General features: G+C 45.9%; 1 protein-coding gene across 1 annotated transcript; it reads left to right on the top strand.

The window, feature by feature from the left end:
- The first annotated feature begins 5,632 nt into the window (after window positions 1-5,632).
- LOC125527514 (putative protein transport Sec1b) lies at window positions 5,633-14,891 on the top strand. Its single transcript, XM_048692027.2, has 21 exons — window positions 5,633-5,849; window positions 5,924-5,982; window positions 6,229-6,310; window positions 6,780-6,858; window positions 7,154-7,204; window positions 7,311-7,407; window positions 7,485-7,517; window positions 7,947-8,075; window positions 8,750-8,938; window positions 9,053-9,136; window positions 9,218-9,313; window positions 9,388-9,458; window positions 10,031-10,127; window positions 10,605-10,730; window positions 10,809-10,904; window positions 13,119-13,238; window positions 13,311-13,391; window positions 13,724-13,923; window positions 14,050-14,143; window positions 14,227-14,316; window positions 14,508-14,891. The coding sequence occupies exons 1-21, from the start codon at window positions 5,777-5,779 to the stop codon at window positions 14,532-14,534; spliced, it is 1,974 nt and encodes a 657-aa protein (XP_048547984.1). The 5' UTR covers window positions 5,633-5,776; the 3' UTR covers window positions 14,535-14,891.
- The last annotated feature ends 6,984 nt before the right edge of the window (window positions 14,892-21,875 follow it).

Raw genomic sequence — 21,875 nt, 5'->3', positions numbered from 1 at the left:
CGAGAGATACGTTATTTTTGGGTACATGGCCAGAGAATTTGACTTAGCTAGCTAGCTTCCGATGACTCGATCAGTGCTAAGCGCCGAGAGAGACCGGTAGAGCGTGTAGCTAGCTAGCTTCTGAAGGAGACCACGTAATCTGGATATCTTTTTTTAGAAAAGGAATCATGATATCTTAGCAGCAGAATTAACACTAGGACCAAGTGAGGACGCAGATGTTTTCTGTGAGACTGTGAGAGACACGCATGGGGTGGATGCATGCGCACTATTCATTTTCCCTATAGAAGTCTATGGTTTTGCATTTTTGTACAGCTCAAACCAAGCCGTATTTGATCACAAAACTTCATAGAATGTACTAGTTTACACCTCCATGTTCTTGTGTGTTTTTTAGAATTGTCTGAAACTTTACAAAATATGGCTATTTCTGGGTACATGTGCACTAGATAGGTTATGTTTCTTAGTACTCTGGACCTTGAAGATATGTCATGTTATAGAATGCAAGTCTGTATATCATGGTCGTCTCCTTAGTCTGCAAACAAATAAATCATTTCAAGTTTTTTGTCCATGTGTAGTCCATAAATATTAACAAAATTCAAATGATCAATTAATGAAAAGGATTAATCCCTAGATTCACTATATAGTCCATCAAGATTATATGTTTTTCCTATAACAGAAGTATTTCATATCATAGGATAATTGTAGCTCGGAGACCACGGTCATGGTGTTGTTCGTACAGAAACCTGAGCCGACTTGCTTGTACAATTAACTTTTAAGATGTAATTTTCCATTAGTGAGCATGGTAATTGGGAAACACTATATAATGATAAAGTAATTAAAGAATATATATTCTTTAGAAATAATTGATGAATTGTTCATACATTAGACATGAGCCCACGCTGCTGGGGTATGTGCCATGCTCGACACATTTGATTTTTTGAGGTTGTCTTGAAGTTTGTTAACGCGCAGGCAATGCCCCTGGACCCCATTCTCCGCCCATTCGGCAGTGTGCTGGATGTCGTCCTCCTCGACGCGGCCGTCCCCGAAGAGCTCTCTTGGTCAGAGGAGGTGGATCAGCAAGGCCACCTATCCTCCAGCGCGTGGACCGACGGCTGCGTCCTCCTGCTCTCCTAGCATGGTGAGCTTCCCCTCTCCCCCTACCCCAGATCTGGATGATACTTGCAATTGTGCAGCTATATATGAAACAAATCAGGTCTTGGTTCAGTTTTGTATGTGTCGATTTGATTAAACCTTGACTGAAACCAAAGCATCACGTTTTGATTAAACGTTTACATGAGTTGTTATTCTATTCAAGTGGGTGAATTAAGCCATTTTTATTTAGTTTGCTCTCTGCTATGACAATGCCATCATTGTGAGCCATCACTGCCTTACCTTTTCCCAGAATTACAAATTAGCCACGGGCTTGATTTGTTATTTGGACCACTAGCATCTTGGGGCACCGGATTTATATTATTAGCCCAGTACTGCAAGAATTCCTAAGATTGACCTTTAGGCATCCCTACAACTAACCACATGCTAGAGGATTTGAGCTGGTACATACGCATCATCAACTCCAGTTCCATGTTTGTCATGACTTTAGTATGAACCAAGCATATGTGCCTCTTAACTCCTCGTCCATAAATATCTTATTTTGCTGTGAAGATTTGGATTCTAGAGGATTTGGATTCATGTTGTGAAGATCATGAATATATATCTTATTTTGCTGCTCTATGCCTCATTCGTGTACAGATTCCCTAGCAGTATTTTTTTTCGTCTGCCACTTGCGACTGCCGGGTTCCTGATGTGCTTCTCATGCCCCGCAGACCATTGACCTGTACGTGGTTTTCGACGTGGCCACTGCCCTACTTCAGGTAAAATTTCACACTTTGATGAGGATTCATGAGCCCTGATTTGGAATAGACAAGTATAGCATACTGAGTTCAGGAAATCAATTATGCGGCATGGCACCTATTAGGTGATTTGTGAACACACAACCAGGATGATTCCTATCCTACATATGCTATGCTTATTGCTTCCAAGCTAGTGATGGCGGTCGCAGGTGCAGTACCTGCTGGTTAGTACCTGCTGGTTGTTACTATCGCTGGCAGTTAGTGTTGGACATCTATCGCTTTAGCACCAAGCGACTAAACAATGTTTTGGTAAAGCTTTCAGAAATCAGTTTGCAGTGTTGACTCAGTACACATCTTTTACTTTCAATTTGGTAGTATGAAAAACACATTAGTAAATCTGAGTAACTTTGACATATTTTCTCTATTAACTTGCACTGGATTGGTACCCGTGATTGCCTTGTACTTAATTCTGCTAACACTGATCTTGTTACTGTTAATTTGTTATTGCCATGGTGTTTATGCTGTTTAGAATAAGATCCATGCATCAATTCTAAGTTCTCGTCTCTCTGAAGGGACACTTCTATCTTCTATGACTCAGACTTGTTAACTATTATTTCTTACTTTGTTAGCTACAACATATATTTTCCCCAGTTATTCTAATTCTTCTCTGATTCATGTAACAGGATGACAATGGAAGCCATGTTGTTGTTTTGTTTGTTCCCAGCCCTGACTATGGTCGTCGAGCGAGTCCGGCATGTTGTTCATCTAGTAGAGCTTGTTAGGAGTCTGAATCTAAGAACTTGTAGAGCTTTTTAGTATTACAATTGTAGAGCTTGTTACACTTGTAGAGCTTGTAAAGCAGTATGGTCTTCTGTATTGGAATGAATAAGCTTGTATCATGTGATCTGGTTGCTCTTATTTAAGTATCATGTGTGTTTTTGTCTCCGAAAATCTAAATAATGCTTGAAATATGAAGAATATGAGTCTGAATTGATGGGAACCACTTACCACAACATGACAAATGGGAACCTGTTACTAGAACCTGACAACTGGGACCCATCTGACTAGTGGACCCTTCTTTTGGAAAAAAAAAAGAAAAACTAAATTCGTTTAGACAAAAAGGCCACAACCCAACAATAAAAAGGCTGCAATGTTGGGCTTGGCCCATGAACCCAATCAAAAATTGACACACAGGAAAAAAACACAAATAGGTTGAATTGTTGGGCTAGGCCCATGTAGAAAATCGAATTGGACTGGGCTGATTCTTGTGCCACATCAGATTGCCACGTCGGATGCCTACGTGGTCTGGGGAGGCTGGTAGTGACCAAAACAAAACAATAGGCATATTTTGGTCAAAAACGTCCACGACCTTCTCACAGAGAAGGTCGTTAATTTCAGTTTACGACCGCCAGCTTTTGACCTTCTGTTTTTGGTCACAAAAAGGTCGCAAATGAAAAACTATGACCTTTCAGTGACCAATAGTGGAGGTCACAAGATAGCATATTTCTTGTAGTGAACTTTGATGTGCCTTTTGGATGGGCTCCGAGAAAATAAGGTGTATCTTGTTGACATGAGTAGTCTATCATTCCTGTTGAGCCGCGATATCACATACACCCCCTCAAAGCAACCGGTTTGCCACTCGGCCCAGCAGGAACATTCCATCATGGCACACATCTGTGCGCGTAGTGTCAAGATCCATATATGCCCCATATGTCCATCATTAACCCGCACACGCTCGTGTAACCATGAAGGTCGGCTCTGATACCAAATTTAATGCCCTGACCAAATCCATCTGTTCACCCACCGATTTCTGGCCATTGTGCCTAGGACCTAGACTGGACCAACAGACAACACTATTGTTTCTTGTGCACTTTATGCTCACTCATGCGCGTCCAGAATTAACTTACCAGTCAGTCACCCATCCCAAATCCATAGCAGCGCTTGGCCCGAGGCACCTTTAGAGTTTGAGCCTACTTTCCCTAGTCTCTGTTGAGGCTCCTGGGCTTGGTCGCTTAGAGCCAATCGCTGTCAATTCAACGGTAAAACGGGAACAAAAATACCACGTAGGTATATGAGTTTGCTATATATCTGCCCTTCAATTCAATTGATTGGCGATACGTCATAGATGCGAATTGCTGATCGGTTAGGTTAGCAGCATGCAGCATGCCTAGAAGGCGCAAGCTGACAATGCACGTCGCTCAACACGTTGGTCCGAAAGAAGACAGAAGTACTGAACCAATTTGTGCCCTACCTCTCATCCCCTTTATTCTCTTTTAGTACAAGCTGCAAAATCATATTTAGTTGGGTAATGATTTACAACTGTCGCCTGCCCAAGCATTCCGCCGACCGCACGTTTGCCATTGGATCGAGCGGCATCCAACTATCCAACTCGCGCCGTGTGTCCCCCTGGATCCACAATACTTCTCGCCTCGCTCCCTTATCCTTTTCGTGCGTCATCCTAACATCTCATCTCTCAAGCTGGCTCCCCTCCTCTCCTCTCTCTCCATGAACGGCATGGTCTCGAATGATTCCGTCCTCTCTCTCTCTCTCTCTCTCTCTCTCTCTCTTTCCCAGCTCCAGACCCATATTTGCGTCGCAGTCTCCATGGAAGCTAACTGCTGTACCCGGAAGCTGTCGACGTTGGAAATGGCGAGCACCAGTGCTGGAAACATGTGTCGCTAAAGATTGTGGTGCTGCTACCGGCAACAGGAAGAGGAGCTACGGCGATAGTGACAACGAGTTGCACGTTTTTGTTGGAACCGGCGAATATTTGTGCTGCAACCGATGATCGGTGAAGCTGCTACCGGCAATATTTTTTGCTGCAATCATTCATGGTTAGTTACAACCCTGCGACGACGGTGACATCTTTTTCTTCTTCTAATTTTTCATTTTTTTTTGCTAGCACAGGAGAACTTTTTTTTTTGCTACATCCATTGACTTAGCTGCGACCCCGATGGCAGGACGACATTTTTGTTGCAACGGTGTCGATTTTTGCTACTACCATCAATGGTTTTTGCTACATCCATTCTTCACGACTTCTGACGAGCTTTAACTAGCTTGCAGCAGGCTCCAACCTTGATCAACATGGCATAACGACAACCACACGATGCTACAACCGTATAGTCAGGGACCCATAATCGCAACTTGTTTTTGCTGGAACAAGTAAGCGCGATGGTCACCATGGTGAGCGCGGCCAGCGAGACGAGCACGACAATCACCACATCGAGCTCATCCAAAGACAAGCTAGACTGTCACCATGCGAGCACTGCCAGTTAGACAAGCGCGATGGTCACCACGGCGAGGTCATTGGCGCTGGGGTCGTGGGGAGGTAACGAGTTGCGGCGGCACATGGGAGAACAAACAAAGAAGCAGGGGAAAGAAAGAAGATGATGCACGGGCCAAATCCAACGGCTGTGTACAAGTGTATCGGGCGGCTGCATAGCGACCGGCCCAAATTTGGGATGCATGGTGGGTCGGCGCCTAGCGTGCTCCTATTCGGTTTACTAATTTATTATTACTAATTTAAATCTAGAATAATTATGTAAGCGCCGTAGTGATCGATATAAACGTTTTCTAATTATTTTTCTCTCATCGGTTAGCGCCCTCTCGCTGGGGTGCGTGAGACTCCCATGGGGTACGATTCGTGTGCTATCCCCGCACTATGGCCTCTCCTTCTCCCCTTGGGAACCGCGGCCCGGTTCATCCTGCGGGCCCCACGCACCCCGCGTCCCTCCCCTCCCCTCCCCTCCACCCCACGCGCTCATCGACATTCCCGGCCGGCTAAATCAGGATATAAGCTGCATGCGGCATGCGTGTGCGTGGGGTGGAGAGGAGCAGGTGAGGGCGACGTGCGGGTGACCGGCGAGGGAGGTCGTAGCCGTGGTGCTGGCGGAGGTCGTCGGTCGGATCGACTTGGCTGCGGCGGCGAGATGTCGATGTCCGGGGCGGACTTCAACGGCGTGGGCGAGGACCCCAGGATCTTCCGCAACATCTGCCGCGACCGTACGCACCCAGCGCCTCTCTCCTGTGCTGTGCCCTCACCATCCTTCTCGCTCCATTAATGGCTTTCTCCACAGGGATACTGAAGGATATGCTAAAGCCGGACAAGGACAAGGAAAACAAGAGCGCGTGGAAGGTACATCCTCAGTTCCCACAGGGATACACTCAACGATCCTCTCTAAACTGCTCATAACCGCTGACGTTTCATTATTCAACAAGATGTTTGTGCGATTCTTCCCGAGTAATGTGATGATATTGGCAACTGTTTGAGGATCTGAAGATCAGTTTAAGCTCCTCTTAATCAGTTACAGGGTTATTACCTATCAGGAATTTGAGGCAAAAAGAATAAAACGTAACATCTTTTAGCATGCCTTCTGCGCAGGTTCTTATCATGGATAAATTTACAGTGAGGATCATGGGTTATGCTTGCAAGATGGCAGAAATCACTGATGCAGGGGTTTCGTGTAAGTTGCCCAAACCTGGATATATGATCGTTTAGCAGAAATCATCAGGTGGTGGATATCAAAAGTGTCCTTCTCAACTCTGATCTCATATGAGCTTGGTATGAACAGTAAAATCTGAAACAAATGAAAAAAATCAGAATTTATTTTGTGGCAAACTTTGACCAATGGTTTTAATGCGTGCAAAGTTTCATCGCTGAATAACATTTGTGGAAGACGAGGCAAAAAAATCAAATGTCATTGTTTGCTTAAAAAATCATATATTTTTTAAAAAATTCTGATTTTACTGTTCACCAAGTACAGATGAGCTCGAGCTATCAGATAATGCACGTCCAGAGGATACCATGTTGTTTTATTTCGAGGGTACCCTTTAGGAGGTCTTCAATTCGGCCAACATCACGCCCATAAATCTGGTTGATTGGCATTATGGCCAAGTAAGCTAGTTAAATGACCTGACTGTCCTATCCTGCAGTGGTGGAAGATTTGTTCAAGAGAAGGGAGCCGATGCCCTCAATGGATGTAATCTACTTTGTACAGCCACTGAAAGAAAAGTAATTACTGATTGCAATTGACCTTTCTGGCTTTCATTTTCTATAAGCACCGTAGCATAATTGCAAATACAGATACTTGTAGTTTTGGTCCCTTAATTGATGCTTCTAGTGACTCTGATGTTTCAAGATTTTTATGCATCCCAACTCAAAATAAAAGGAATGCATTCCTGCCTTGTTTAATACGAAGTTTTTGCTGGTTAATCTTCCTTATTTTCGGAGCTCTTTTGCTAGTCCATGACTGATATAACTATTCTCTGAAAACGATCCTCTGATATGAAAGCTTGGTGATCTGCAGTGTCATAATGCTTCTATCCGACATGTCTGGGAGATGTCCACTGTACAGGAAGTATGTTGAACCAAGATTTTAATTCACAGCTGGATTGTCATTTGCAGAAGCTTCATATGAAACAGACTTTGACATACATGTTAAAGGTTTTACTTTCAACTTTTAGGGCATACATCTTCTTCAGTTCACCAATTCCCAAGGATCTGGTGACTTACATTAAGAACGACAGCAGTGTGATACCACGCATTGGTGCACTAAGAGAGGTTAAGTTTTGAATACCTTTGAATGTTCTGTTCTTCAGCAATAGATTTTCTAATGCGGTGGTCCCATTTAATTGCAGATGAATTTGGAGTTTTTTGCTATTGACATGCAGGTATCCATAAGCTTTGCCCTATATGACCTCATTGCTTTCTTCGGATGATTGCTGCCTAGGACATTGTTATGTTTCTTTTCTTTTGTTATTGTCAAGTATAGAAGTTAGAGTCAACTGTAATTTAGGCGGTAGCCATATTAACGAGTAGCTCTAGGTCAACATATAAATTTAGTATTGACTGAATTCACACAGTGAAGGGAAATTTAACTGGTCCATCTTTGAACCGAAAGTTTGATAGCATAAGGTGGGAATATTCATGAATTCATTTTAAGTTGAAAGCATTACAAATGAGGTCCGCTGGATTTGTTCAATAGACTTGTACTTGCATGCCATTCTGACTATTTTTTTCTAGTTTCATATTTAGTTTCTAATTCGTTAATTTGATGTTAGAAACCTTAGTTTTGATGATGATGGGTGGCGTATCTGTAGGGGTTTGTAACTGACCATGACATGGCACTGACTGACTTATATGGTGCAAATGAACATAATTCGAAAAAATTCAACGACACCATAAGCACTATGGCTTGCCGCATAGCTACCACATTTGCATCATTGAAGGTATGTAAAGGAATTTCATTCGCTTTGATCTATTAATGCACTCTGTGGTAATTAGTAAAAAAATATTCTTATGCTGGGTTCTTAAGTTACTGCGCCATTTCATAAAAGGTAACTCGGTCCAAAATCATCAGAAAACTGCTTAATTTCAGCATAGCATCGATACCTTTCCAACTTATGTTTTTGAATGAAGCATGTGTAGTGATTATTGCTGATGATATTGACACGGCTACAAGTGGGACCGTATAATGTTTTAATATGTGCTCAATGTTTGAAAGAAGTTGGTGGCACTTTATATTTTTTGCTTTCCAATTTTGCACTCCTATTTCCCAGGTCACAAAGTACATAACCTGAATATCCCTCGTCTCGAACCCACATAAAAGTGATAAGGAAATTACATGGTTGTGTTCATAAACATCATGAAACAAATATCTCAGTGGAATATGAGGTCTTGATTATTGTTAGTCTCTTAAAATGTCTTCTTGTGACCGGCTGTTTGACAACTGACCATTTTACCTATCACAGTATTTACTGGTGATCTACAGGCTACAGTTTTGAACATCTCCTATTCTAGACATGAATAGAGTCTTCTTGATATCTATCCTTGTTTTATATTGTGTGGTCAATGGACTATAACATCGTTAGTGCAAACACAGAAGCTAATCTGGCGCTTACAGGAATTTCCTACTGTGCGGTATCGAGCACCCAAAAGTGCAGACCCATCAACAGCACCAAAATTTGACATGGTTCCAAAATGGCTGGCTAACGCTACTTGGGAAATCGTGTCAAAATATAAGTCAACAATTCCAGAATTTCCCCAGAAGGAGACATGTGAATTGCTTGTTCTGGACAGACCTATAGATCAGGTGCTAAAGCATAATTTACATTTTTCATTAGAAGGGTTTAATTGTTTGTTTATTTTGCAAGTACAACAAATAACTGTTTCATACAACTTACAACAATTTAATATGATTGCGAAGATAGCACCTGTTATTCATGAATGGACCTATGACGCAATGTGCCATGATCTACTCGAAATGGATGGCAACAAATACATATACGAGGTATTTCTTGATATAACATTATGTACCAGCCACACGTTATCTTCACTTGCCCTATTCGTTGATTTACTTTTCTGTTGGAAGGTATCAAAAGAGGATTCAGAACCTGAAAAGAAAGAAGCTTTATTGGAGGATCAAGATCCTCTCTGGATAGAGCTTCGACATATTCACATAGCTGATGTGAGTCTTGTTGGTATTTAAGATTGCCGAGCTATATTTTTACCTATGCTCTATAATACTAACTTGAATGCCAGGCTAGTGAGAGGTTGTATGAGAAGATGAATACCTTTGTTTCAAAGAATAAAGCAGCACAACTTCATTCAAGGTGCTTGATATTTCCTTGTTCTGAAAGAAATAAAACTGTATATGTTTTAACAGAGAGTGGAGTGCGCTATGGTATGGTAGAAGATGCTTGTGCATTGGTGTTTTTTCCATTCTAGATTGTTATTTATTCGAAAAATTACCATTCTACTCTAAACCGTGGCGAAGCGAGAACTTCAAAGTTCTGATGTCAAATACATACTTTTATGTCAATTTCTTATCAAATTTTGCATGATTTCTTCCTGTATGTGTTGTTTTTGGCAAAACCCTATGTAGTCAACTGACTACATAGAACATGTCTGGTGCCGCCACTCAGTCTAGATTGCTGATGCAATCATGCTATAAGTTACCTTCAACGTAGTTAGTTGTTGAACTGGCATATTTTGATGTATATTTTACTATGATATACCATTCTTGTCTGAACAACTGATTTTATTTGGAATCTGGAAGACTAGTATGAAAATCCTTTGAAATGAAAAACTACGTAACCTATATATTTTGATATAGAGGTATATCAAATACGTATGATTAATTTAAAAAAGCATACATGCTTACAATATTTTCGTTCTCAATTAGAGATGGTGGTGAAATCTCAACCACGGATCTGCAAAAGATTGTTCAAGCTTTGCCACAGTATGGTGAGCAAGTTGATAAATTGACCCTCCATATAGATGTAAGTGATTGTTTACATATCACTTTCCTTGCAAGTTTTATGTTTTTCTTATTTTGTTTATCTTTACCAGACATAATTAACTATTTTTTTATTGAAATACATGTCTATAAAATGTGAAAACGAGATGTCATCTTACTGGTGAATGCAAGTTAAATGGACCACTCAAATACGGTTCTTAGATCTATTGCATAGTATGTTGAATAGATGAGGAGTTATCTAGCGTGTAATGTAACTCTGCAGCCTCTGCCAGTACCAATATTTAATATAAATGAGCTTAGTGACCTAAGCTTAACATATAGTTCAAGACAAGTAGCTGTTGTTTAAAAGCATCCCTATCACCTTTATATGTACTCGTATCTTCAGTCTTTATGGCATATGCCTTTTGTCGTAAAATATATCTTCTACTGAGCTTGATTTCTAACTTCAAAGTGATATAAATTCCACTAGTTTTGTTTGAGCTCTTCTTCTTTTGCTCAGATTGCAGGTAAAATAAACAGGTGCATCAGGGATTACGGGCTCCGTGACCTTGGGCAGTTGGAGCAGGATCTGGTTTTTGGAGATGCAGGAGCAAAGGAGGTGATCAATATGCTCAGGTCAAAGCAGGTTTGTAAAGCGTTATGCTTGGCTCTATCAGTACAGTATTATGCTTGGTTTGACATGAATATTTGTTCTATTGCCCAGAATTTGAGTGAAGAGAACAAACTGAGATTGATGATTATCTATGCAATTGTATGTCCCGACAAGTTTGAAGGTGACAAAGGGGACAAGTTGATGCAGGTACTTCACGTTAAATTTTGCATTGCTGGAATTATGGCTTATGAGTGGCATAATAATCTCGAACGTCGCAGGAGAGTCATGTGTGATTTCATCAAGAAGGGACAAAATGGAAAAATGAGAGGCTAGCAGGCTAACTCCCAGAGATGTTGAATTACAGACTCGCCATGAACAAAAGAAATTCAACCAAACACATACCGACCTAGGTGCGAGGGATAACTGAGCTGACGAGTAGCCTGTGGAGGGCTGAAGCACCAGCTAACCACCAGAAGTAACTCCCTGTAACACTAACCAAATACACGGCCTAGCACCCTCACCACAATACTGGAGGAGTCGCTGAACACGCTCCCATCAAACAAGAAAATTACCTCCATTAACTTGATCACGGCCTTTCCATAGAAACCCCCTTCTTCTCTTATATATATAGCTTTGATCACCCACTTAGGCAGGTCCAAGGCAAACATTAGGTAGGGTGCACAAATTATGCAAAAGGTACACCAGAACATAGGAAGTAAACCTCTCCTTTCACTAGTTAGAATTGCATGGAAGCGCGACAGATGAGAGTTACTTTTTTCCCGGCCCCGTGTCGCTCCCCCGCGGGGCGGCCCGCACAACCAAGAACCGCTCCCTGCCGCCGCCGCCGGCGAGCGCCGCCGGGCAAAGCCCGCGCGGCGTCGGCGGCGGCGGACCTCTTCTTCCCTCTCGCCTGGAGCATGAGCTGCGCGGGGCTGCTCAACTGGGCCGAGGAGCGCGAGCGGCGTGGTCGGGCGCGAGTGCAGCGCGGCGCGGTCGGGCGCGATTGCAGCGCGGCGCGCTCTGGTGGCTGGGCGTCGCGCCCTGATGCGTTGGAGGCTGGGCGGCTCGCGCTCGGTGGAGGGTCGCCGTTTCCGCGTTGGCCGGCGCCATGCGGGCTCCCGCGGATCTGGTGCGCCGCGGTCGCGGCGGGGGTAGGACTGTCCTCTGGGTGCGGGGCTGCGTGTCAGCACAACGCAATGGCATGTGCGGGAGTTGCGGGAGATCTGATCTCCTGGGCGTGGCGAGCAGGTGGCATTCCCGATCTGGACGGACCTATTCGCGTGTTGGGCTTCCCCGGTGCAGATCTGGCGGGGTGGCCGGCCGGCGACCTCCTGTGGGCGCGGCCTAGGGGTGAGATGTGTAGCAGCGCTCGGGCGCCATGGAAGTGATCTGCTGGAAGAGCTGGCTGGGTCGTGGGTTTGGATGGGTGAGGCTGCCGGCGAAAGCCGTACTCCGGCTGCGGCCGGAGCCGTCGATGGCGGTGCCTACGGGCTCCGTCCCCTTGTTGGAGCCATCGATGTTGCAGTCCTCTCCTTCCCTTGCTTGACATGCTTCGGGGGAAACCCTAGATCCGGTCTCCTGGGTCGGATGATGACGACGCCATTGGCTATGGCCGGCATCGTGTTTCCTCTTGAGGACATTGTCTTGGAGCTAGACTCGGTCAGAGGGACTAAGTGCTCGTGGAGGTGGTTGGCGACGGCTTATGTGACATCTTCGTGAAAGCAGCAGAAGCACCCGTCACATGCACGGTGTGCCAGGCAAGTTATGTCTGCCAATCTCGTGGGATTGAAGCGGCATATGTTTGCTCTTTCGGACATGGCGTTCCTCTTTGATGTCGTCGAGTTTTGTGGAGATGCTTGTGGCAGCCTGGATTGACATGACGGTTTTCGGTGTGCACTTTGGTAGCAGCGGAGGCGCTCAAGTGCCCGACCGGGCATGTTGTGGGGTGTTTGCCTTTCTGGCGTGTTGTATGTTTTGTGGTGCTTGGCGCTGCTTAGGTTTTCGCCTGGTTTTCCTTGATAAACCGAGCAACCCTCTCTTTCTTCTTTTTTAGCACTTATCTTATGTGGTGCATTCCTCCTTTGAGGGTGTTACTTGTAATACCTCTTCTGATCAATGAATTTGGCAGCTCTCCTGCCAACATTCCAAAAAAACAAAGAATTGCATGGAAGCATAGAGTACTCACTAGTGAGAAGTGACTTATAAGATGGCTTCACCTAACCCAGCTTTAAAGCATGTTTTTTTCTTTTGCTACGTATGGAAAAACCAATAAGCCAACTTGAGATAAGCCTGTATGCTGTGCCCAATGGAGCTTGAGTATGGACGATGTCATCTAAGCTAGTGGTTACAGTGCCATTTGGGTTGACAATTTTGGTTATTCATGTCTACGTGATATGGTGAGCTAATTTATCGTCTTTGCAGCTAGCGAAACTGCCATCAGATGATATGAAGGCCATAAACAGCTTAAGATACTTGGTTAGTTCAGATGCAAAAAAGGCAGCACGGGATGGTGGTTTCTCTCTCAAATTTGATGCCCAAAAGGTGAAGTCATGGTTTCAGCTGAAACTTCTACTTCCTTCCCTTGAACTAACATGGTTTTAATTTCCACATCAGAAAAAAAATACTGGTGTTCGGACAGAGCGGCAGGATGGTGAGGAAGGCTGGGCGTTATCACGTTTTTTCCCACTTATGGAGGCACGTGATAGTAATATAGTACTAGTAAAGTCCCCTTTTCTTAACGAAATATCTGCCTATCTATTTTATTCGATGTGCTTTACGTGGTCAATAATTATCTCATATGATGCTGCGATTAACATTTGCTAGAAGTAAAATAAACACAGTTCCAAAATTTAAGTGGTCTTTAAGATGTGGTCTTCATTCTCTTGATCAAATAAGTTTCAGAACAAACTGAACTAGACAAGTGTAGTACGACTGATTTTGATTGAACTGCTGTTGGACACGAGTGTTGTTATGTCCATTTGTGATTCAAAATAGTAAATGACTGAAGTTCCATGGTCTTTCAACAGGAGCTGGTCGAGAAACTGAGCAAAGGTGAATTACCTCTAAACGAATACCCATCTTTAAGTCAACCAAGTTCTACTTCTCAAGGGGCCGGAGAAAGTGCATCGGCGCCAAAACCAGCACAAAATCCACAGCCCATGTCTAGGAGATCACGGCGCACACCACAATGGGCTAAAGGCCGTAACTCTGATGATAGTCAATCAAGGTATTCACTGAAGATAGTTTTCCATGTGATCCCTTGGGCCATACAAAACTTTCCAAGAACAACCGCTCTGATTGGTTCCACACGATCTAGCTGCTTCCTTATCATGACCATATATTTGATTTGCAGCGACTCTTCCGTGTTGAGACACGCATCAGGTGATTTCAAGAGGCTAGGCAACCGAATATTTGTCTTCATCGTTGGTGGAGCAACCCGATCTGAAGTATGTCCTTTAGATATCTGTTAACTCTCATTCATACTACATAAATTCTATGTTCTCATCGATCTTATATTTCGATGGATTAGCTAAGGGTGGCGCACAAGCTAACCATGAAGTTGAAGAGAGAAATCGTCCTCGGGTCCTCTAGCATCGATAATCCTCCACAGTTTATTTCGGTAAGCCTTTTCTGTGTAGTCTTATAATGTCTCATTGTTCTCCAACCTTTTCACCAAATCCTATGGATCAATACAAACAGAGCTACCTGAGCAAATATCAAGAATGCTAACTCATAGCTTCCACAACGTAGAATAAACTGCTGGTACACATACTGACAGACTTCACTCACTCATTGAATGTGTAAATGCAGAAGCTGAAGGCGCTAGGACCATCCTAGGAGCGATGTCGCCGGTTCTCCCGGACGAGCGATTGTGCAGTACCCATGCTAGTAGCTTACACAACATTTATTTGCCTTTGTTTTCCACTCTACCAAGAGTGTGAGCCATGCCGATATGTTGTAAAGTGTGGGGCATGTATATGCCATTCTATTTTCTAGGGAAAAAGGATGCAATTTTGATTCTCTTATCACACTCGAGATCTATCGGTTCTAACACCTTTTGTTTATTTCGAAAATTTATATATAATTTGCCAAAGCTGAGACTAAGATGAAAAAGAAATCGGAAGAACTAGCAGCGCCAGGATAATCGAAGGCCTATTCTTCTAATGAAAGAATTTTGCAAGCAAGGATGCCATCATAATTTCCCGGGTTGCAATCCTTTTGCCATCAACAACCTCTTCTTTCTTAGGGATGTGCTTAATTCTTATTTTTAGAAAGGAGGCTGTGGTCTGACCTTAATTTTAGAATAATCCGAGGCACGTAGTCGATCCACCAATGAACAAGCAGTCACACGAGGCACAACACCGATATCTATTAATGAGTATCACCAACATGACAACATCCCCGGGCATGACTATAGAGGCTCCTCCCCACGACAACACTACAATACCCTACTATGGAAGCTCCTCCCCCTGCATGACTATGCTATTATGTTTGCATAGGTTAAATCGTGTGTCTATCCCCACATTATATAAGAGGTCTAGAATATAAGAGTCTTACTGGGACACTACAACATACCCTATCTACACACCGTACTACTCCAAGTCCAACTGTAACCTATCTTGTACAAAATATTTAACACAATTCCAATAAACTCCACCTTGGCTAATACTAGCAACTTTGATTCATCCATGCATCAAACCTCCATGTACATTGGACTTTAGATTTTACCATAAATATCGCTCCTACTTCCAGACTCCGCATGAATTTACCTACAGCTGTAGTCCCTTCTTGTCTTCTTTACTATAGTCCCTTCTTGTGTTCTTCACAGAGCTTCGAGGGAGAGTTCCGTTAGCACGACGGCGTGATGACGGTGATGATGATGCTACCGACGCAGGGCTTTGCCTAAGCACCGCTACGATATGACCGATGTGGATTATGGTGGAGGGGGGCACCGCACACGGCTAAAAGATCAACTGATCAACTTGTGTGTCCATGGGGTAGGGCCGGCCCTCTACTATGGCGCGCCCTCGGGAGTCCTACTCCCACCGGGAGTAGAATCCCCCCCCCCTTCCATGTAGTAGGAGTAGGAGAGAAGGAAAGGAAAGGGAAAAGAAAAGAGAAGGAAGGAGGGGGCGCCGCCCCTCCCCCTAGTCCAATCCGCACTAGCCCTTGGGGGGGGGGGGCGCAGCCTCCCCTCTCTATTTCCCCTAAAGCCCAATAAGGCCCATATACTCCCCGGCGAATTCCCGTAACTCTCCGGTACTCCGATAAATACCCGAACCACTCAGAACCTTTCCGATGTCTGAATATAGCCTTTCAATATATCGATCTTTACATCTCGAACATTTCGAGACTCCTCGTCATGTCCATGATCTCATCCGGGACTCCGAACAACCTTCGGTACATCAAAACACATAAACTCAAATACCGATTGTCACCGAACGTTAAGCGTGTGGACCCTACGGGTTCGAGAACTATGTAGACATGACTGAGACTCATCTCCGGTCAATAACCAATAGCGGAACCTGGATGCTCATATTGGCTCCTACATATTCTATGAAGATCTTTATCGGTCAAACCGCATAACGGTATACGTTGTTCCCTTTGTCATCGGTATGTTACTTTCCCGAGATTCGATCGTCGGTATCTCAATACCTAGTCCAATCTCATTATAGGCAAGTCTCTTTAGTCATTCCGTAATGCATCATCCCGCAACTAACTCATTAGTCACATTGCTTGCAAGGCTTATAGTGATGTGCATTACCGAGAGGGCAAGAGATACCTCTCCGACAATCGGAGTGACAAATCCTAATCTTGATCCATGCCAACTCAACAAATACCATAGGAGACACCTGTAGATCACCTTTATAACCACCCAGTTATGTTGTGACATTTGGTAGCACACAAAGTGTTGACGTAACTCTTTACGACGAACTCTTTGTCACCTCCATAACCGAGAAACATTTCCTTATTCCACTAAGGATAATTTTTTACCGCTGTCCAGTGATCCACTCCTAGATCACTATATGGTATCCTCTTGCCAAACTTATGGTGAGGTACACAATAGGTCTGGTACACAGCATAGCATATTTTATAGAACCTATGATTGAGGCATAGGGAATGACTTTTCATTCTCTTTCTATTTTCTGCCGTGGTCGGGCTTTGAGTCTTTACTCAACTTCACACCTTGCAACACAGGCAAGAACTCCTTCTTTGACTGTTCAATTTTGAAATACTTCAAAATCTTGTCAAGGTATATACTCATTGAAAATATATCAAGCGTCTTGATCTATCTCTATAGATCTTGATGCTCAATATGTAAGCAGCTTCACCGGGGTCTTTCTTTGAAAAACTCCTTTCAAACACTCCTTTATGCTTTCCAAAAAATTCTACATTATTTTCGATCAACAATATGTCATTCACATATACTTATCAGAAATTTTGTAGTGCTTGTCGTGGTTCTAACTCTGACAGTGAAGTAGGGGGGTGTGTATGGAGAGGCTAGATCTCAGCTATGGAGAAGTTGTAAGCACACGAGGATTACGAGTTCAGGCCCTTCTCGGAGGAAGTAATAGCCCTACGTCTCGGTGCCCGGAGGCGGTCGATTGGATTATGCGTGTGTGAATAACAGGGGTGCGAACCCTTCATACTGAGGAGGGGGGTGGCTTATATAGAGTTCGCCGGCCCTCTCCTGCCCTCAGTAATGCAGGGTTTAAGGTACATTTAAGGTTGGGCGTTACTGGTAACGCCTCTAATAAAGTGCTACAATGACCATAAAGACTACTTAATAGCCGACCGTTTGCCTGCGGAGTGACTTCAGATCTCTGGCGGTCGAGTGGCTAGCTTCATGGTCGAGTGGTAGCTTCTTGGTCGAGTGTCTTGAACCCGTCGAGTGGGATACCTTCAAGTCGATTGAAAGGTGACTTCTTCTAGGGATGTCCTTGGGTAGGGCTCTTTGGACAGGTCCGTGCCCCTACCCTAGGTACGTAGCTTCATCATTAGCCCCCGAATGGATCGAGGTTTGAGTGGGGAAAGAGTTGGAGATATTTCCGACTGGTTCTTTGGGCTACGTGAGTGCCTCGTTTTGGGGTCAATCGTCACGGATGACGTCGCCAACCTCTTTCAGTCGCCTTGATCCATTCCAGGCCTTTCGTCGAGTGAATTTCTTTACTTGTGACATACCGAGTGTCGATGCGAGCGGGGTCTTCTGTTTTGACAAGTTGTTTTGCAGTCCGCGGATGTCGTGGGATTTGGATTTTGGGAAGCGCGCGGGACGGGAGCGGCCGCAGTAATCGGAAGCGATAAAGCGGAAGCTCCTCGATCCTCGCATCGCCTTTTTCGCCACGTACTGCACGCGCGTCTGCTATGGGATTTGACTGGATAGCCTGGGCCTACCAGTCAGCCACTCAGAAGCGGCCCCTTATAAGTTGCCGGCTCGGCGTTTCCAAACAGTGCGCTTCCTTCTGCTTTCTTCTTCTTCTCCCCCTTCGCAAGTTCCTCCGCCACCTCCGCTCTCACCCTAGCGCCGCAAGCCCGTTCGAGATTTTGCCTGTGACGATGGTGAAGGGCAAGACGTCTGCTCTGGAGCGCGCGAAGAAGGCGGCGGCGGCGGGGAAAGGGAAGAGGTCTGCTCGGGGCGGATCTTCCTCCAGGACCGCTCTGCCCAAAGGTTGGATCCAGGGCGACTGGATGCCGTCGGTGCTCCGGCAAGAGGATCTCGACAACATGGTCGAGGGGGGAGTCATTCCCCACGAAGCCGCGCGTCTCCCGGGGGGAGAGATCGAACCTCAACCCCGCGACGGTGAGTGCGTGCTCCTAGCCACCCACATCGACCGAGGGTTTTCTCTGCCGCCCATCCTTTTTTCCGGAGCTTCCTGAACTTCTTTGGAGCGCAGCTCCACCACTTCACTCCCAACTCCATCGTATACCTTGCTGCTTTCATTTCCATGTGTGAGGCTTTCTTGGGTTGCCGCCCCCATTGGGGACTCTTTAAGCACATCTTTACCTGCCGTTCTCAATCGGTCAAGAAGGCCAAGTCGAGTGACGAGAGGACGCGGGTGATCCAGCTGTGCGGGGTCCTGGCGATCCAGATGAGGGGAAAGAGTTGTTTTCCATCTATCACTCTCTCGGAGTCAGTCCGCGGTTGGCAGGCGACCTGGTTCTACTGTCAGGACCAGCCGACCCCAGGACAGTCGACTGGTCTTCCCCCTTTCTCTCTCGACCGAGCAGAGAAACCTGCTTCTCTGAAAGTGGCGCCGGAAGAAAGGGCCCAAGTCAAAGTGCTGGCCGGTCGAGTGGTTGAGCTTGTCCGTGAGGGTGTGACTGGTATGGACCTGCTGGAGGTCTTCCTCCAGAGGCGCATCCAACCGCTCCAGGCCCGTGGCCACCCGATGTGGCTGTACTCGGGTCTCGACGACACCACTCGGGTCCACCCGGAGGAGGTCACCGATGAGATGCTGGAGGGGTGGCTGTCGAGCATCACAGGGAACAAGGACAACCCCCGAGGGGCCAGGAGGGTAATTCCACTCGACAACTCATACGATGTGGACCAGGTATGTCTTTATGCTCCGACTGAGATCTTGTTTTCTTCGTTGGTCTTCTTTGAGTTGGTCGATTGACTTTTGTCTTGTCTGTTGTTTTTCAGGTGACTACCGAGATGTACTCGACGCCCAACGGGCCACAGGAGCCGACTGAGGAAGGGGAGGCGAGCAGGGGCGAGAGCGGAGACGACCAAGGCGAGTGGGAGTCCGACGGAGAAGGAGAGGGAGGCGACGTTGTCGACTCGAGCGAAGAGGAGGAGGAGGAGGTTGAACCCCCCCCCCCCCCCCCGCCCGGAGAGGCGATCCAAGCTCACACATGATCCGGCGCAGGAACGCAGCAAGGCGACTGCTTCCGTCGGGCAGTCGTCGAAACGCCCTCGGACCTCTTCTCCTACGCCGACTGGGAAGGCTCCCAAGCACCTACGCGCGACGCTGTCCAAGCCGCCAAAGGCTCTGCCCAAGATGAAGATAGTTGTCCCTACTATTTCCGGGTAATAATAAAACTTGCTTTCCTTCGTCGACCGTGGGCAGATCCTTGGTCAATTCATTGAGCCAACTGACTGACTTTCGAGATTTGCAGCGCTGCTACTTCTGAGGTCTCCACCAAAGACGACGACCAAGAGATGGAGGATGCTGTTACCTCCAACCCTGGTACGATTGCTGACGTTCTGCTTTTGAGTCGATTGAACATTTATTGCAACTCTGGTCGATTGAATGTTTCTCTTGCAGCTCCTCCTCATGTTATCGACCTCCCGGATGACGACGACAACGAACCGCTGAGAATGAGGAGGAACAAGAGGGCGTCGGCTGACAAGACCCCCCAACCTGCTCCGGCGTCTGAGGTCGTGGCTCGGGATGGTGGTGACATCACTCGGGCTTCTGTGACTTTCGCCATTCCTCTGACGAGCGTGCGGCCTTCGGCGTCGACTGCGGATCCGCCTTCGCTTTTTGCCGCGTACCCCGTCCCTGAGGACCAAGCGGCTGCTGCAAAGGAGGCTATACGCCAGGCGGGGATCATGATGGAGCAAGTGAAGATGGCTCGGGAGGCCAGCCAAGCAGCCTATGACGCGAGTTCGGCCCTTCAGAGCAACGTCCAGGTCAGTCGACTCAACACTTGGTCTATTATGATATGTTGTTTGAAGAATCTCTTTTCCGAAGATCTTTGTATCTGTACACCCACTGGGTGTGTCTGCCAATTCTTGGACGAGTGGGGGCACGCTAAGTGCACCCACTGGGTGTAGTCCCCGAGACTACGGTGGATTGCTGGCAGTCGACTGTAGTCTTTACATTGTGTTACTATATCTATATTTCTTCACTCGGTCTGGTCAGGCCATGTCGAATGGAACTGTATCTGGTCGGCTGTGGGCAGTCGACTTTTTTTTTTGGTCGAACCGGTGGGGGCACGCTGAGTGCACCCACTGGGTGTAGTCCCCGAGACCACTGTCGAATGTTTTTGATTCGGCTGTGGTCTTAGAAGCGTCATCATTGTCTCTTAGTTACTCGGAAGCAACTTATCTTGGACGTCTGTCGACTGATTTTTCTTTTTACAGAAATCATGCGAACTTGTAGCTCGCTATACTGAGTTGGAGAAGCAGAAGATTCAACTGAACCTTGATCTGGAGCTGGCCAGAACAGAGCTACAGAAGGTCAGAGACGGCGCCGCAGGTAAGACGACTTTGTCGACTGGTTAGTTTTTAGGCTTGAGTACCCTTCTGCTATTTCCGAGTCAATCATCATTTCTTTGCAGAAAAACTGAGCGAAGCTCTGGCGAAGAAGGATCAGGACTTGGCTGCTGCCCGTAAGGAGGCTGACGACAAGACCGCTCTGGCCGAACAGAAGCTGGCTTCGGTCGGCCAATTAGAAGAAGAGAATACTAAGCTGAAGACCGCTCTGAATGAAGACAACCGGGAGTGTACACATTGGAAGAAGGAGAACCTCACCCTGAACGAGAAGATGGAAGGCATCGCTCGCAGGAGGGACGACCTGGAGAGCTACTTGAGGAGCCTCGCCAAGAAGTTGTACATCAAGCTTGAAGGTGCACATTCAGTTCTGACTGGTCTTTTTTTGTGTCGACTCAGTCTATGAAAATTGACTTATCCTTGGATCGTGTATGCAGAGTTTTGCCAGAACTTTGAAGAGGAGACTGGGCGTATCGAAACAGGTTTGGATCCAATCAACTCCCCCGTGAAGGATGAAGCTGCCATGAATCTGCTCCGACTGGAATCTCGCATTGACGGCGTCGTGGACTACTTGGCTTGACTGAAGGTTTCCATGTCACGGATCGACCCGGCACTTTGGCCAGAGGCTATGCTCCAAAACGATCTCGAGTCTCTGATGACTCGTCTTAACGGGATCCCTGACCGAGTGCAGGAGTGGAAGAAATCTTCTGCTCGGTGTGGCGCTGATGTGGCTCTGTCTCTTGTCCGCGTCTATTGCAAGGAGGTGCGAGAAGAAAAGCTGGCCGCCATCCAAGTTGCCAATACCAGGAAGCACAACTTCCAAGACTTCATGGAGACCTTCATCGCTGCTGCCACCCGTATTGCAGACGGGATTGACTTGGACGAGTTCGTCGCCCCTTCCAGTCCTCCTCCTGAGGAATAAAAAACTTTTATGCTTCACTTTGAATTTGCCTCGGAAT

This window comes from Triticum urartu, chromosome 3A (assembly GCF_056163025.1).
Source record: "Triticum urartu cultivar PI428250 chromosome 3A, HENAU_Tu73, whole genome shotgun sequence".
Taxonomy (NCBI): domain Eukaryota; kingdom Viridiplantae; phylum Streptophyta; class Magnoliopsida; order Poales; family Poaceae; genus Triticum; species Triticum urartu.
The sequence above is the reverse complement of the archived record's forward strand: the minus strand, read 5'-3'. Positions and strand labels throughout refer to the sequence as shown.

What these genes read in the sequence shown, in the direction of transcription:
- LOC125527514 (XM_048692027.2), top strand. Translation starts at nt 5,777, where the DNA reads ATGTCGATGTCCGGGGCGGACTTCAACGGCGTGGGCGAGGACCCCAGG. An exon ending in GCATTGGTGCACTAAGAGAG is followed by an intron (nt 7,408 to 7,484) that starts GTTAAGTTTTGA and finishes ATTTAATTGCAG; the next exon opens with ATGAATTTGGAGTTTTTTGC. An exon ending in GCAACAAATACATATACGAG is followed by an intron (nt 9,137 to 9,217) that starts GTATTTCTTGAT and finishes TTCTGTTGGAAG; the next exon opens with GTATCAAAAGAGGATTCAGA.